The sequence below is a fragment of the Falco biarmicus genome, chromosome W, assembly GCF_023638135.1.
Source record: "Falco biarmicus isolate bFalBia1 chromosome W, bFalBia1.pri, whole genome shotgun sequence".
Lineage (NCBI taxonomy): Eukaryota > Metazoa > Chordata > Aves > Falconiformes > Falconidae > Falco > Falco biarmicus.
In genome coordinates this window covers 1,878,745-1,896,003 of record NC_079310.1, presented here as the reverse complement: position 1 = coordinate 1,896,003, position 17,259 = coordinate 1,878,745, and the positions used below count along the sequence as shown (strand labels likewise).

General features: G+C 35.0%; 1 protein-coding gene across 1 annotated transcript in view; it reads right to left on the bottom strand.

The window, feature by feature from the left end:
- Positions 1–17,259, bottom strand: part of LOC130141893 (rapamycin-insensitive companion of mTOR-like) — a 109,237-nt gene that overhangs the window by 25,406 nt on the left and 66,572 nt on the right. Inside the window, 9 exon segments of the mRNA XM_056323190.1 lie at positions 4,525–4,638; positions 4,640–4,652; positions 5,656–5,692; positions 5,695–5,854; positions 6,472–6,607; positions 8,694–8,740; positions 12,583–12,684; positions 13,090–13,252; positions 16,233–16,333. Coding sequence (XP_056179165.1) covers positions 4,525–4,638; positions 4,640–4,652; positions 5,656–5,692; positions 5,695–5,854; positions 6,472–6,607; positions 8,694–8,740; positions 12,583–12,684; positions 13,090–13,252; positions 16,233–16,333 — 873 coding nt within the window.

Below are 17,259 nucleotides of genomic sequence, written 5' to 3'. Positions count from 1 at the left end.
TACCATGAGCTGGCAGAAAGGCAACTGAGGCAGTATTAATTTGCTTCAGCATGAATGACCAAAGCACATCTGGAAGTAGGTTAAGATGTTCTTCTGATTCGCTGATCTGTAAAGATATTGCTCTGTAAATGTTTCTGTTGTATATAGTCACCCCAAAAAAGCTACTCTCCCCTTCTAACACTAAACTGACTACAGAAATGACTTTTCCTTCTTCTGAGACACGCATTTGCAATGGCTAACAAACCTGCTTCACATCTTTGGGTAACTGCAAAAGGTGTATGAGGCTATAACCTCAGTTAGCTCATGAAATAGAGCATCTTTAGCTCTTAAATAAAGATACTAAAAGTAAGATATTTCATTTAAAAACTTCTCAGGGAATTAAAATTTCTGTAGGGAAGAAGCCTTACTGGAGATGGTCTTTCTCCCTTACAGAACACATCTTTTTAGAAATTATGCCCAGTTCCATGCATTTTTATTGTTTTTAAACATAATTTAGAAGCCAGAGGTAGCATACAGAATCAAAAAAATCACAATTTGTCTTCTAGATTCTGAATCAATACAAACCGTTCCATAGGCATTTGCTTACTATATGGGGTCTACTCATCCTACCAGATCCTCATCAGAAGTCCTTGAAAAGGGAAGTTGGAAGGGCTTGCAAGTGCCTTCTTTGAATGGAACTGCATGTTCATTTTTAATCTTAGGATTCACTTGTCCAAGGTGACAGAATGACAGTTTTGGTAATATTAAAAAATATATACTCCCTGTGGGACAGAGTAGTTGAGTGGTATAAACTGCACCAAGTTTCAATATTTTCCTATTGTGCTTACTAAACACAAAGGAGTAAATCTTTGTTTGTTGTTGACCATGCTGCTGTTTCAGAATTCCAGATGGTAAACATCAGAAAATGGCAGATACCTTCCCCTAACATCTAAGCAGACATACTTCCAAATTATTCCTCATTCAGTGAAACTGCCCATGCAAGTATCTGTCAGTTCATTATTTCCATATTCTTTCTGGTATCTTATCCTCTCTGAATTGACTACTACTTCCACCTCACACAAATATTTTAGTTTCTGGAAGAGACTTGTAGTTTTGCCAATTACAGTAGCTCAAAAATACCACTTATACCATTAAGAATACAGTTAATATCAGAATAATCAAAACGTTTTATCCTTTGGATTAGCTCTTTATGCTTTGATCTTCTATTGGGAGCACAAACACCAGAAACAATAAATACAAGCATTTTGTCCAAGAGATGATACTGGCAATATTCTGTACACCAAGCATTACCAAAGGGTTCTTTGAAAGGTCAGCATTTTGCTTTTTTGTCAAGTAGTAGTTAATGACATTTTCTCCTCAAATTCTCAGCAGCTCATTTTCCACCATAAGAATTTATGCAGCTGGGCACATGTAAATCAGGAAAAGAATTTCTTAAGGAAGTAAATAAATTTTATCCAAGTATGAAATCATCAGTGGTTGATGCAAATGTAGATCCATTTCTGCTGGCTGAGACAGTCCATTCTATTTGTGCTTTTCTTCTTTTAGACCAAAAATACAAAATATTTTCTTATGAATTCCAAGCAGGTCAACTAATTTGGGAAACAAAACACTGAAGTGTTTTTATTTATCCCTAAGGATTCAATACACTATCACAAAGAAAGTCAGGCTCTATTTAAGAGGTTCAAACAGTAAATCTTCCTTCTCTTATAGTATCCTGATAGTAAAAGATTCATTTACATCTGTGATAAACAAGATTTAATTTTTTTATATTTCTTAAATGTGTTATACTTTTTGTTTTTAAGAAAACATTCAAGGGATTCTCATGGTACTGCAGGGTACAAAAATCAGGGTACAGTCTCATCCAGTACAACACTGAACAGGAGAATTTAAGTCACAACACATCTCAGCTGTGAGTTTTCCTAGAGATCACTATTGTTAGAGACCTGCTATACCTGACTGCACACCTAACTCTGGCATTAAGGACTACTGACCTATCAATGCACATATTTTATAAATTAAACTGAAACCTTTCTCATAAGTTGGTGTTAGGCAGTTGAGAAAATATATCCTAATAATTTCTATTCTTTTACATTTCAAGAGACTTCCAAAAATAGACAGTTATTTAATCTCTGCTGTTTCCCTAGACAACGTTGCTAGATCCATGCATCAATGTGAGACTGGGAAACAGAAACATTAGAACTCAGCAGTCATAGGCTACTAACATAGGCTAAGACCTTAAAACATCACGGATGTGAGTACCAGTGTTTCTAGCAAGAAAGATCTCCATCTTTAATTATTTAGGTTGGAGTTCCAAAATTTGAGTTCTTAAGTTTCTGAGTCTGTATAATGTCTCTTAGCTTTCTCCAATGGGTTTTACCTTGACATCTGTCAAGCTTTGGCATTAAATACTCATGGTAATACCAGTGCAGCCTATTAAAATTCAGATCATGATCTTCAATCCTTTTCACAATCCCAAACAGACCAGAACTGAAATGGATAAACCTGTAGGCTTGTCATGGCTTAAATCTGGCCAGCAACTAAGCACCACAAAGCACTCGCTCACTTTCCCTCCAGTGGGGTCGTGGGGGAGAGAAAATCAGAAGGGTAAAAGTGAGAAAACGTGTGGGTTGAGATAAAAACAGTTTAACAACTACAAAGAAATAAAAAAAAATGGAAAAAAAACACACAAAGAGAGAGGAAAATAAACCCCAAGAAAAACAAGTGATGCAAAAGAAACAATTGCTCACCACTAACCAACCAATGCCCAGCCAGTCCCCAAGCAGTGGCCCCCCATTTTATTGCTGAGCATGACATCATATGATATGGAATATCCCTTTGGTCACTTGGAATCAGATATCCCAGCTGTACCCCCTCCAAACTTCTTGTGCACCCCCAGCCTACTCGCTGGCAGGGCAGTGTGAGGAGCATAAAAGGCCTTGACTCTGTGTAAGCACTGCTCAGCAATAACTAAAACATCTCTGTGTTATAAACATTGTTTCCAGCACAAATCCAAAACAGCCCCATACAAGCTGCTATGAAGAAAATTAACTATCCCAGCCAAAACCAGTACAGGTCTCTACAAGCTTTCTTAATTTCTAAGGTGCTGGAGAGTGACATCTATCCTATTTGCAACTGAAGTACAAGAAGTATTTACTACCCATTGTTCATTAAGCTGAACTACAAATAGGTGGAAACTGTATTTTTAGTTATCATCACTAACAGCAGCAGAAGCTCTCTTTCTGGCTTTGTATACGCTTGGGACCGTATGTTCAGACACTATCTCCACCCCACTTCAAGCCAGTCTGCTTACAGCTAGTGATACCTGTATCAGAGTTGAATGTATTCTGGTTTGTTTCCTTTGTTTCCTCCTGGGAGGCGGTGGAGGGAGCCAGTACCCATTGACATGAAATCTCAATAGAAACAGCTAAATGAAATTCCACTGTCTAAACAGCTTTTAACCAGCAGTCATCTAACAGAAGCTTAGAAGTCTAATAAAGACACAGGCATATCATCACAACATGTGAATTTCTATTTCCTTGCTCAGACTAGGCATAAAACACCTTTGGAGAAAGGATATCAAAGTCATCACTTCTTTGAAAAATTACTTAAAAATCAGTCAGTAGGGAGTCTTACCCTCTTCTTTCAATGAGTCATTCCTTCAACCCTAACTATCTTTATTACTTTTAGACTCCTCTCTTTACCTATAAGAATTATCACATCTTTTAGTCTTGGAAATATCCTTGATTTCTTTCTTTCCCTCTCCTCTTCCTAAATAAGAGATATTTAAAGCTAGTGTCTACCTTATTCCCTCTTGTATCTACTTTAGAGCATACTCTGCCTTGTCCAAGTGAGAGGAATAGCTTTCCCTTAAGTACTGAAAGTTCTTTCCTAGTTAGATTTCAACTTAATAATTGTCATTTCCCTGACATTAATGTTTGTCTACTATGCTACACCTGATTTCTCTTTTCTTAAAGGTTCAAGAGCTTCCTTTCCTAAGTCTGCATGTTATTTCCACTCACCTTTAATTCAGAAGTGCAAATCTCAATGCCTACTTCTGAACCACCCCCTTGTTCCAGGAGCTATACCTTCTACTCAATTCCACCACAGTAATCTCAATCATTATGAAAATAGTATATATCACTGGAAGGTTAATCTGCTTATTCCTGCTAGAAATACACATTTCTGTTTGTGAAAACAGTGCCTTCACCATTGATTTAGGATGTCCACTGACCTAGACAATAATGTTATATTTGGTTTATATTAGATTTACACATTTAAAGACTTTAGCTCCCTTCATACATGAGAGAAACATCTGTTTGAATGACTTAATTTCTTGAGCACAAATACAATGAAGGCATGAAGTCCACAGCAAATTCAAAAGCTATATGAATAGGAGTTTCATTTCTCTAAACACAAACATAAAAACCTTTCTGCATATATATTATCTTAAAGTCACACACCTTGAATAACAACATAAACTTCTAGTGGCAAATAACAATGGAACGTAAGTTGAATCAAACTTACATCAGTAGCTGCTGTCAGGATTTTAGAAAGGATGACTCTTGCTAACCCATCTCTGCTGTAATCCAAACTAGAAACAGTCAATTTTAACAAGTGATCCTGGTTCTTCAAAGAACAAAAGATTAAGGAGACTGGGGGGGGGGGGGGGGGGGGGGGGGGGAGGGGAGGAAATAAAAATTAGTATTTGAATCCACTCAAACTCACTCACTCACTAATTTAAACTTGAATACTCTGAATTAGATTTTCAGTTCCATAAATGCAGAAGAAAACAAAGTAAGGTCTTACATGAAATGGACTGACTTTAAACTGTTACAGCTGTTAGAGTCAAAGGGAGACCAAATAATGCACTAAACTGCAAGGGAAAAAACCACACCAAACCAACACTTTTTTAAATTGCTATGTAACAGTCTTGTCAGTATACTTGGATGTTCATGAAGCTCTGTGAACAATTCCACATTATAAAACATTCTGTGTATACAGCTTGACATAAGGTTAGTCCTATTAACTGTATAGATTTTATTGTAAATGAAGTTTTCTATAGCCAGTAAAAAACTTGCATTCTAATAAGCAATGAAAACAACTTAAAAAAACCCAGAGTACATCAAACCACCTGAATCTTCTCTTCAAATTTACTATATTTCAAATAACTGGCCATTGGCCAAATTACTCCCAAAGGAAGGTAAATTTATTTGTACCCAAAGAAAATTTTGAACTGAAGTTTAGGTACAACATGCATCATCACATTTCACACACAGTATGATACCTACCAGTTTGTTGAGGTTTTGTTGTGGTTTTTTTTGTTTTGGTTTTTTTTTGGTGGCTTGCTTTGTTTGTTTTTTTAAACATTTCAGTACAGTATCATCTTTCCTGATACTGATTTCTGTCAGATAGGTGTGGACAGGAAAAAGTAAGCTATTTTGTAACACAATCACGCATATCTGTTCAGTAAGACAGACTAAAAGGCCAACTTAAAAAAACACTCAAAACCTGCACAACTAAGGATCTTTACTTGAAAATAAATCAAAATAATTTTTAAATTTTTCAGCTTTACAGACAGTGGTCCTCATGCACAGTTTACAAGTTTCATAACAGTTATACCCGTAAGTACAATTCAAACAGAATAAAGACACTCACCACTGAAACACATTACATTTTTCAAGCATTTTCACTCATGAGGTTGACAAGAGAGAGTACCAAAAAACAGAAAGTAGTGCTGGCTAAGGGTATTTAGTAACCCATTATTTTGAAGACAATGTTCAGGTTTCGTTCCTGATGAAGAATTGAGCCAATTTACAATATCTTTAACCAATTCCTCCAGGTAACCTTGTCCATCCTAACAAAACAAAGAGTAATAGCATTTACTAGTAACAGAACTGGGCATCTCTTCTTTACCAAAATCCATCATTTAAAATTCCTTAAAATGTACAAACACAATACAGATACAAAATAGAAATGCTGTTTGGCAAACACAATTCAAACTAAAGAAAAAGGTTCAAGGCAAATAAAAGGAGTTTAGCTTGAAGACATCTTGGGACCAATTCTATTCTTTCCAAGAAAAGGATCATTCAATGACATTTAATTCTGGCCCAAGGCATAAAAGTCTTTAGCACACAAGAAGAAAGGAGGCAGACAAACAAAGGATATACATAGAAAAAAATCCAAACAAAAAACTCCCAACAGAAGCAAACAAAAAAACCCCCACAACCAAACCCTAAGTTGCATTTAATAAAGCTGTATTTAATGAAACTCGTACTTAAACACAGTTGTCTTCCCAGTGTCTTATCTGGACAATTCAAGATTTTAAGTTATATTTCTTAATTACGCTGATCATTTTAGGTTTAACACCCAAAGTCTACAGAAGTCTTTACTAAAATTAAGTTTTTTTCCTCTAAGTGGCGTACAGCAGCACTCCTCATTCTATCTCCAGTCTTGTAGCTGAAAATTTCTTACCTCTTCTGATTCAAGAAGAAATTCAGTAAACTGACAACCCACCACAGTGAGCTGCTTAGCCTTGGCATAGTCCAGATCCAGGTTGGCATACAGTTTACTGCTAGGCTTGTAAAAATATAGCAATCTTCTTACAAACCTATGGAAAATAAAAAAGAACTTGTTATATTTCAGTAAGATGAGGACAGTCTCACATTACAAAATGATACTGGTATAAAATATAATTTATCACTAAATTAGCTTATTGGCAATAAATGTTCAAAAGTTATTAAAAAAGAATAGCAAGTATCAGTAATGAGTCTATCCAGACACAATTTCAGAGATGCAGCTGTACGGTCTATGCCATGATGTAAAATAAGCAAAGGAACTCAAAATCTCTGTGCTCTTAGAAGCCATAGCTTCGTTCTCATTCTCATGCTTATTTATTCTGCTATAGTTTATCCTGTGGTGGGTTTCAAAGACCATACTATCTAGACTTACAAAGAGCTAAAGACGAGTCTGTCTTAATGTTTATGTGACATGACTTTTCCTTAGTTAAGAAAGAAATAGTTAACGCTACTGTAAAAAAAAAATGGCCTTTTTCTGGCAGAACATTTTTTTTCAGCAACAGTATTTTCATTCACCTCACAAACATTTCTGAAGCACAACACAGTGATCGCAAATGCAGACTCTCAGACTTTTTGAAACCATGGTGAGCAATATAGTTTGAATTTCACATTGCAGGAAAAAATTTCAGCAAAGAGCTTCCCCCATCAATTCTTAGTAAAAAAATAAACACATTTGTGCTTTAAAAGAATACAGAATGTTCTGTCTGAAAGTAGATATGTCAAGCATTAAGAAAGTTTAACTAAAGTACTGTCTTTAGTTAAAAAAATGAGAGTAAGCCACTATCCCAACTCCAAACACAGGACCAATTATAAAGGAAATCTGAGGGCTTCTTTAAATTTTGTCAAATGAAGTGTATTTTACTCTGGGTTATTAGCAATAAATATATTACATATATTTGCACACATTTATATGTGAGTGTATATATACATGTATACTTAAGTGTATATATATGTATGTATATATATGTACATGTGTATACACACACTGCATTAACTGTATCTCTATGAAATGATCTATTCTATATCAAAAATATCTTGAATTTCACTTTAACAGCCATAAGATCATCACAAACACACTAACAGTAAAAGAAAAAAAATCAACTTATGGAAGAACAAATAAATTTACATTTCAAAAACAAAGTGGATGAAAATTTTTTATGATCAGCAGTGAAACTAGAGAGATTTGGTGGTTAAATAGTTATAATTCAACAAGAACAACAGCAATTTAAAGCCATTAAAGCATCTAACCCACAATCCTGTAGAAAGGATCAACCAAATGAAAAGGTTTTAAAAAAAAATCAGAAAAAAACACAAATGTAAAATTAAATTATGACTATGATTACAATGGGACTACTACTTATGCTGGGAATATAAAAGTTGCCTGATTACTTTGTAGGAAAATGTAAAATTATGCAGCGTGAGCCTTTCAGGATATGTTTTTCCTTTAGGTTTTTCCTCAAATTCATGCAGAAGTAGCTTTCCATGCCTACAAATACAGAACTACTCTTCAAAGTAGTTTGTTTAATCAAATCAATTTCTGAAATTCATGTTAAAAGTGACATCCAAGAACTAATTAGGAACGCTATTACCACACATGCACAAAAGTAATAAAAATACCTTAATGCCAACAGACATAAAAAAGGAATCAGAGCTGTACTGACTGTCTTTTCAAATCACACATGCTTCCCTTGTCATTAATAGCAACTAAAAATAACTTCCTCTTGGGTTTTGATGAAAGCTATTAACTATATAGTGGTACAACTGTAGACCTATTCCATCAAAATTTGTCAAGTGCTGACATCAAACACTAATGTATGAAATGTTAAAGAGGTAATACTTTAACATTTAAAATGAAATAGGGCATTTGCAAAGCTAATATGATTCTTGTTTTAGGGAGTAAATATATAATGTATCTGTGCACAGAAAAGAAACCACTAAAGCTTAAAGACCTGTTTATTTAAAGCAAATATTGCAACCTAATTATCTGAATTTTTATTTCTGCTGCTTATCTATAGATTGTTTTATGTGTGACACATCAAAGAATGATTTATTGGAACATTAAACCCCAGTTTTTCCAAATTTTTTTCTTCAAAGGAAGTCTATGTAATTTTTACATACCTGTGCAATTGTTCATCTTTATAGTTCCTTAGATTTACATTTGGCCACTAGAAAAAACAGCAAATATAGCATTATATGAAACTTGTACATCAGTCCTTGATTAGTCACTAAAATTTACTAATTTCTATTACAGTTCTATTCACCTAATAATGTGTTATCTATAAAATAACCTCTTATTTTACTGAAAAGCCCACATTCTTGCTCCAACTGACTGCAACTCCCTTTCCCCATCCCCCCTGCACTGCCAGGAGAGGAGGTAGAAGAGTTATGAGTGAAGTTGAGCCTGGGAAGAAGTGGAGGGGTAGGGGGAAGGTGTTTTTAGTTTTGTCTTTGTTTCCCACTATCCTCCTCTGTTATTAATTGGCAATAAATTAAATTAATTTCCCCAAGTCGAGTATGTTTAGCCTGTGGCAGTAATTGGTAAGTGATCTCTCCAGCCTTAACTCAACCCATGAGCTTTCATTCATCTTTTTTCCACTTGTCCTACTGAGGAGGGGGAGTGATAGAGCAGCTTGATGGGCACCTGGTGATCAGCCAAGGTCAACCCATCACACCAGGACTAACAAGTCTCTAGGAATCACAGCTTCATCATACAGCCACTAAAGCCAGCAAGTCTAACCCAGGTGGCCAGGCATATAGCACTGCACTTAACCACGTTAAAATAAAATTCTTGATACTCAAGCAGACCTCTGTGTTAAATACTTTCTATGAAAATAGCAAACTATGACATGCTAACAAAAATAAACAATTTTTCTCAGTTTCTTCTCTGCAAATAGCAAACATTTTGATACACATAACAGGTAAATCAGGTGTTGTTGTTCTTGTTACTATTAATCTGACTTGGTTTAAAAATAATAATTTTTCTGTTATAGCTCACCTAAATATTGCTTATTAAAATGGTATTTAAACTCCTCTGTTGATACTTTGTAAGATGTTTTAAAAAGGATCACACAAAGCTATAATACTCTCTTCTGGAGCTATCTTTTCTTCATATTAAATTTTCCTCTGTTTTTACAGCCATCTGTTGACTCTATGGTTTTAGATTTATTTTTGTTGCTACTAGTATCTTGGAAGAGACAGAAAAAAGTATGTCAAACATTTTTCTTTCCTACCTAAGCAATACAGTTATATATTTCCAATTGGTATAGCAACATTAAGACATATAGTGCACTAGTTAATGATTAGTAAAACTGACTACACTAGTAACATTGAACCCACAGTACCATATTAAGTATGAAGCTCTACTGTTAACAGTCTCAATTCCTCCATCCTGACCACTGCCACTTTTGCTGCTCTTTTTAGCAGCTTAGACGGCAAGCTAAGCAAGTAAAAAAAGGCAGTAAGGGAGCATATGAGATGCAAGTAGCGAGGTGGTAGGAAAGCTGATGCTCCGCAGCTGTGAGGCTGCAACTGAGACAGAAGGGAGGTGAGTAGCCACATGAGATGGTGAAGTCCAAACACTGGAATCTGGATCCTGCTGATTCAGGGACTAAAGATGGACCACTCTAGTAAACTGCACAAATCCAGTGTAAGCTAAGATAATGTTAACAGGAACGAAAGTGGTTAGAATTTAACCAGAAAACACAGTAACTTCTCATTCTGAGAGACAGAAGTCATCTCTGATTTTAAGACATTTAGAACTGTTCGACAGGACACTAGAAAATATACTGCATGGGAGGTCTGAGATAACAAGAAAACTGACAGCTTGACCTAAATTTCAAGGGATAAAAAACCCAGAACAAACCAAAAACCCCCTTGGTTGTCAACTACATAAAACTTCCATTATCAAAGTACTACACAAACTAATTAAAAAGTGAGATTCTGAAGAACAGTTTCTTGATAATATCTTTAATACTGAATCAAAGGTAAAAATATCTATGATGAATAATCATAGATATCTAGTAGTCTAGTAGTATTACAGTAAAAATTCTGTAAACAGTGGAATTCAGTGGAACAAAGCTACTGTCATGTACCTATTCAAGTCTTTATACCAGAGAGATTCTTACTCTCTTAAGTTTATTAGTCCATGAAAAACTACACAGAAATTTTTAGGGGGATTTTATTTGGGGGTGGTGGTGGGATGGGGTGGCGGTGTGCTCCCCTCTTCCCCCCCCTCCCATCCTGACCTAACAATGAACAACTGTATTCAGCTCAAAGTGGATACGGGAGTTTGACTTGAACAGCATGTTTATCTTACAGAATAGATAACAGATGCAGTCTAACAAGCAAACCAACTGAGCGACACCTGGAGTGAAGCAGGGGCCTCATAGCTTGGTGTTGCTTCGTTGAAGGCTAGGAAGACTCCTGCACATCTGTAACCGTAAATCTATCTGTACTGAATCCTCTCTGCTCTGCACTGAACCATTGGGCCCAACTGACCTTCCTGAATGGACACCTTGTTAAGGGCCAATTGGCACACAATAATTGACTTGGTCCCACCTTGTCATGAGTATAAAATCTGGCATTTTAGATTATTTTTTTTTCTCTCTGAGGATGAGAACCCTGACTACAGGATGGGTTGACAGGCCTGGACCCCTCTCCTCCCCAAGCAGGGATGCCTCTTTGGTAAGATTTGTGCTTCCGATTACATCGGATGCTATCCAGGACAATATTACTAACAAAAGCGCTGTACTTTTAACTCGAGCTTGATTTTTGCAGTACATGTATTTATCAACAGCAATCCCGAACTTGTTATATCTGTTGCCTTAATGAATCATCTATTTATTTTTTTCAACTCTGTGAAACTGTTTTAGTGAAAATCCTTAACTGGGCTCTGACAGACAAACATTAACTCTGATGAGCAGCTGTACACATAATCCTTTAGACCCATTGACCAGGTCTGAGACTAGGATTGGATCTAGCTGCACCTAGACTCCTCTCTGAGAAGGAGTTTAGAAAGCAAGGGGATCCTCTCCAAACCTCCTGACTCAACAGGAGGGCTGTTGCCCCCACCCTGGCCACTCATCAGACTCAACGTGACAGGCGGGTGTTGGGTTTTTTAATATTATCCTGATAATGTTTGTCACCATTAACTCTGTTTTGTACTTTTGCCATCTTTATAATAACATAGTAAATATGACAGTATGAAAATGTTAGAAAATGTTACTTGGGGGTAACAATGGAAGGATGGCTTTGATGCACAGAATGACAGGAGCTATTTTGGCTCTAAGACTATATGGAGTACTCAGAAGGTTTTCTTACTCAAAGAAAGTAACTCCTCTGCTTAAAAAAAAGAGGCAGTCCCTTAAAAGCTGTACATTAAATATATTTAAGATAATTCCCTCTGTCAGAGATGTTTCCTATAATTTGTGAAAACAAATTCATTTTGTAATGAACTTGATGCTATGAAATTATTTGTATTAGTTCAAAACGTACAATAAGACTGCATAATACTGAAGTTTTCATATGTGGCTCAGTCTAAGCATGTGAAGCTTGATCTAAAACCCACCTCCAGCCTTTATTTTCAGTGCACATTATTTTTTATTTTTTAAAAAAATCTGCTATGAAACTGAACAAGGCAGTATCCTATGTAGTTTGGATTGAAGTCTAAATTATTAGCACCTTTAAAGTCACTATATCTCATTCCATAAAGTCTATTTCTATACAAATAAAGTTGTCTAAAATTTAATATATGCTTATTAAGAAACTTGTGATTTAACTGTAGTGTATTTTTGTATATAGTTTAAGGGTTGTATACAAAGATACTATATCAGCACTGATTAAACCCATGAGATCCTAATTTTCTGAAATCAAAGAGGTTATAGGATATAGTATGGAATTGATATTAGAAAGTCAAAGCTCACATGTGTAATGGAGACACACAACACACACCCCACTCCCATCCCCCAATAATTTTATAAAAATAGTATCACGCCCATTTTATGCTCACCTTCAATATGGTCCCTATCAGATTCCAATTCCACTCAAGGTTCTCTTTATGAATGAGAACTTGGCTGTCTCGAAGATTCATTACAAGTGCTTCTTCTGTATCCTGGAATACAGACATAAAAAAAATACAGTAAGTTTCCTTGCATCATGTCTTGTCACATGATATACTTACTGTTCATGTAATAATCATTAAAAGGGCTATGCTCCACAGTATTTTTTGCATTTGAAAGTAAACTGCATGGTTCTAGAACTGCATTAAAAATCTAATAGTAAGAGATTATAATTGGGACTTAAAAGCATTAAAAATTATTGTAATTTCACTCCTCAATTTCTAGAAATACAATATATTATCCACAAGTAGCTAGAAGAAAAATTAAATGAAAAATATTCTACAAAGAAATCACATAAATTACTCTGAATTAAATGACAGAATGAAGCTTGGGGGGTGGGATATAAGCCTCCAAAATACAAAATCAAATTCAGTTTTGAAAATCAGTAATGGTAATACCTTTAAAATAAAGATGTCTTTCTGCACACGGTATTGATCCCTTTTTTGGTGGGTTGAGATTGCTTTCTGAATAATATGATCTAAATGGAGGCTGTAAGGTTTAGGTCCTCTTTTCTTCATCTCATGAAAACGTTTTAAACAGCTGAGGGCGGCACTTGCTCGTCTAATAGAAAAAAAATACTATAATCGGTATTTGACAACTTATTCAACTAAAGAGTGCCACTGCTATATCTTGAGTTAAATAAATATAGCTCAAGAAAGAATTCATCAACAATTCCAAAGCCTCTTTATATGTTTTTATACTACCATATCCCTCAGTCTTGTACTAAAATTATACAGAAAAATGTATTTCAGAATTTCTAAGTATCAAAGTATGAGCCTTATTGATAACTTTTCTTCTACTCTGCAATTAGTGGTACCTTTCAGAGTTCCCAGAAGATATTGCAAAGTTTAAAGTTGGTAAAGTACTGTGAGATGTCACAGCAGATCAACATTCCACAGTGAAGTTGAGATGGCTAGCTTCAACTGACTAAAAATACTATTTCTTGTAAATTCTCTTCCCCTCCCCAGAGGGTGGCAGGAGTATCAGTAGTATATTTCCTGCTCTTTATATCTAAACAGCTCACCAAAAGCATGTAAGAAATTTTCTATGAAAAATAGGAAGTAATAGAAATGACATTTGACACGGGCAGAAACAGTTAATTGCAAAATAACAGTAGCAGAAAAAAAAATTACTGAGCAAATAAAATAAGGATGTGCAAAAACCAGGAGGTAAGTCTACCTTTCTTCCCCATAAACAAAAATTCTCATAGGGTAGGTGTTAAAGAAAATGTATTTTGAATTAAGAAATTGAAAGTGCTGAAGCTGCTAAATGGCAGAACCAGGCCTTGTCCCTTGTACAGCCTTAATCCAAGGCTGGTTTAAAACTTAGTCAAGTTAATCAGTGGGAGAATAGAGAAATAATAGGTGATCAATTTGTATACACAGGTGCTCTCAGAAACACAGGTGTTTCTAGAAAAAATTAGTATATGTGAATAGGAATTGATTGTTCAAAGACTAAATGTGCTCGAAGGATTGTGTGAGTTAAAGCAGGCAGAAAGAAGATCATGATCCGAGGAGGACCTTGGAACCGAGGCAGAGACTGGAATCAAATAGATGAATCAACTGGGACAGGGTCAGGTGATGGATTCACAGAACTGACAAGACCAAAGGAAACTTCTAAAAACTTCAGACATTGATTAATGATTTGATAAGTGTATATAAGCTGTGCTGTATCCCTTTGTTCTCTGCCACTCACTGAGGTGGTGGCCCAATCCTGAGTTGTGATTAAAGCAAGCCTAGTGGTACCCATCTCTGTGTAAATTTTTCCTTTAACAGTAGGAGAGTGGGTTTTTTGTATTCTCTTCAAACAAACAAATACCTGTGAATTCGATCACCTACCTAAATTACATAAATTTAATCTGTAACAGTGTTTACAGTTTTTCAGAGTATGAAACAATGCAGAGTGTTGACCAAAACCAAGATCTCTAAATATCACAAATACTACATCTACAAAATCACTTTATTCCAACAAAACCTGGACTTCTTACTACTCTATCAGGTATGTCCAAAAAGTAAAAATACTGCAAGTAATCCACAAATATATTCCTTTTGCTTTTCATCCTTCCTCTCCTCCCACACCTTTGACCAAGTGGAATACCCTGTGAAGGAGTTTCAGATATGATCTTTTTGAAAAATAGCTGTGTTTTCACGTATCAAAATCTTCTAGTAACATGCAAGAAACCTTCAAAACTAAAAAGCAGAAGAGCATTAAGTTTCTGGGAAGCACTCTACAAGCAGCATTTATCATTTCACAGTAGCATTTCAAAAAGATTCTGTACTTTATCACTGACAACACAACGGAAGACAAAATACAAAGTTACGATACATTTATCAGAATATTGACCTAACAAACCAGATCAGGAATGGCAAGGGTAATTAACAAAAACATTTCCTATAATTTACTATTAGAAAAAACCCCGACACACTCAATTTAAATGGTGTTCTACAAAGAAATGCAAGTAAGACCACTGAGTTAGAGAAACACATTTTAAAGACACTGGAATCTAATAAATTATTTTACACAAGAGAGTTTAAATTGTGTGAAATACCCAGGAGACAGTATTTAATTTATGACAGAGGACTTCTGAGGTTAAATTGCAAGATTACTAGATGTATAGAGAAATTCTAAAACTTAAGGAAAACAAAATAAAAAAGCCCATAGGTTTTTAAAATTTCAAAATTCAGGTATTTCTCATTCAAAGAGGAATAGAAAACTTCTATAAACATTTGTTTCAAGTCAGATGCCTAAAAATACCTCGAGTACCATGAGTGCCAAACAGTTCCTAATGCTGCTTAACATGCCACTGCAGAATGCTGCACGAAGATGTTTAAATTTTCTGTTCAGTGTTATATTTAAATGGAAATGAACTGAACTGAAAAAAATTATCAGTGCAAACTTCAAACAAAAGCACCAGAAAGCTTTAACATAATTACTATTGTTACAATGATAATTTTCTTCTAAAAAAAAGTTTTTAAAAAAACGGCCCCATGCCAATATTATGGTTTTTTGCTCTTGTTCACACTAATAATGATTCACTGATTTGGTCTATTACTATTTCATTAGCTATAGATAAACACCAAAAGATAAAAATTGGTACAGACTTTTTTAGTTTGGAAAGCTTAACTGTATCAAAATGCCGAAAAAGAAGTGTGAAACAATGAAGAGGTCAAACACACAGAACATGTCTCAGATGGTGCTTGGTCAAACAGTGCCTTAGAGTTAATTTAAGAAAAATTCTGTGTAAAAAAAGTAATAAAATCTTGCAGTCTGTGCAACAGTGTTCTGAAATCTACTATCAAAACTTTCTTTCCAAATGTCTGAATTTCTAAACTGTTACTGTAAATAGATCACACTTTGGGAATCATGCACTGGAAACTATTTCCCTAGTGTCACAGAGCATTTCTATATTCCATTTTTTTTTTAAATAAAGACAGAAGTGGTTTCAGCCATCAGAAAACTCGTAGTGTAGGTTTTCACTCAACTGCAGGGGGAAAAGGAGACATACAAATTTTCACTTTTAAGTGTAACTTAGAATTCTTACAGTCTTTTCTCTTTCATGATGTCAAAAGATGCTGCCATATTCATTAGCGTTGGTAAGCAGTGCAGGTGATGGCTGTGAGAATGAGGAAGGATTGTGTTTGCCTAAATAACAACAGAAGACTAGTTAGAATAACTTATTACAACATTTTCAGCCATCTCTTTAGGATGAGCATTTGAAGAATCTACCACTTTTCACAAGACTTTCACAAATGCATGAAAACAAAACTACCTTTTGCATAATAGCAGAGAAATAATTACACATACCATTTTGAATATTTGATCTAATTAATCAATCTGAAATACAACTGAAAATAACTTAAGATAATTTTAGGACTCAGAGCCTTCTTTTGGAGCCTTCTCATTTGTATTTTTTGCATTGGTGGTTTTTAAAGTTGTAAAATGCAAAAACATGCAAAGCATCACATATCCTTATGTCACATGTATAAAAGTACTAAAAAACCCTAAAATCAGAAACACAATTTATGATGTTCATTCAATACTTTTGACTACCAACGATTCTGCACCAAAAAATTATCTGATAAATAGAAATAACTTCATAAGTTACTGGACATTTAATAGTATACATTAATGCAGATTCCTCTTTTTAAACTACATGGATGACTGAAAACTCAAAAAAAATTCCACCAATTACTTAAAGAAAAAAAAATCACTGAAGAGACTAAAGAACAGATTTGTTGTGGTTGTAATCCATGCTACTGAACTGAGCTGTTGTAAATCACTGTAGTGATAAGCAATCCTATACCTGATGATTGTGGTCATCTTTTTTGGAGTTCATTTGGGGAAAAAAAGAGATAAAAAACCAAACCACAGGAAATCCGATCAAAAACTGCTCTGCTGCATATGCTTCTTGCCATCAAGAAAGGCCATAAAAAAGAAAGAACTGTTTTGCAAGAAAGGTAAATCATATCACTTCACATGACTAACAGTTTCTCAGCAGGCTGAAAGAAGGCACTAGAGTGTATATGAAAACAATATCATCTCTAAACCAAAATAATTTAGGTTAAGTT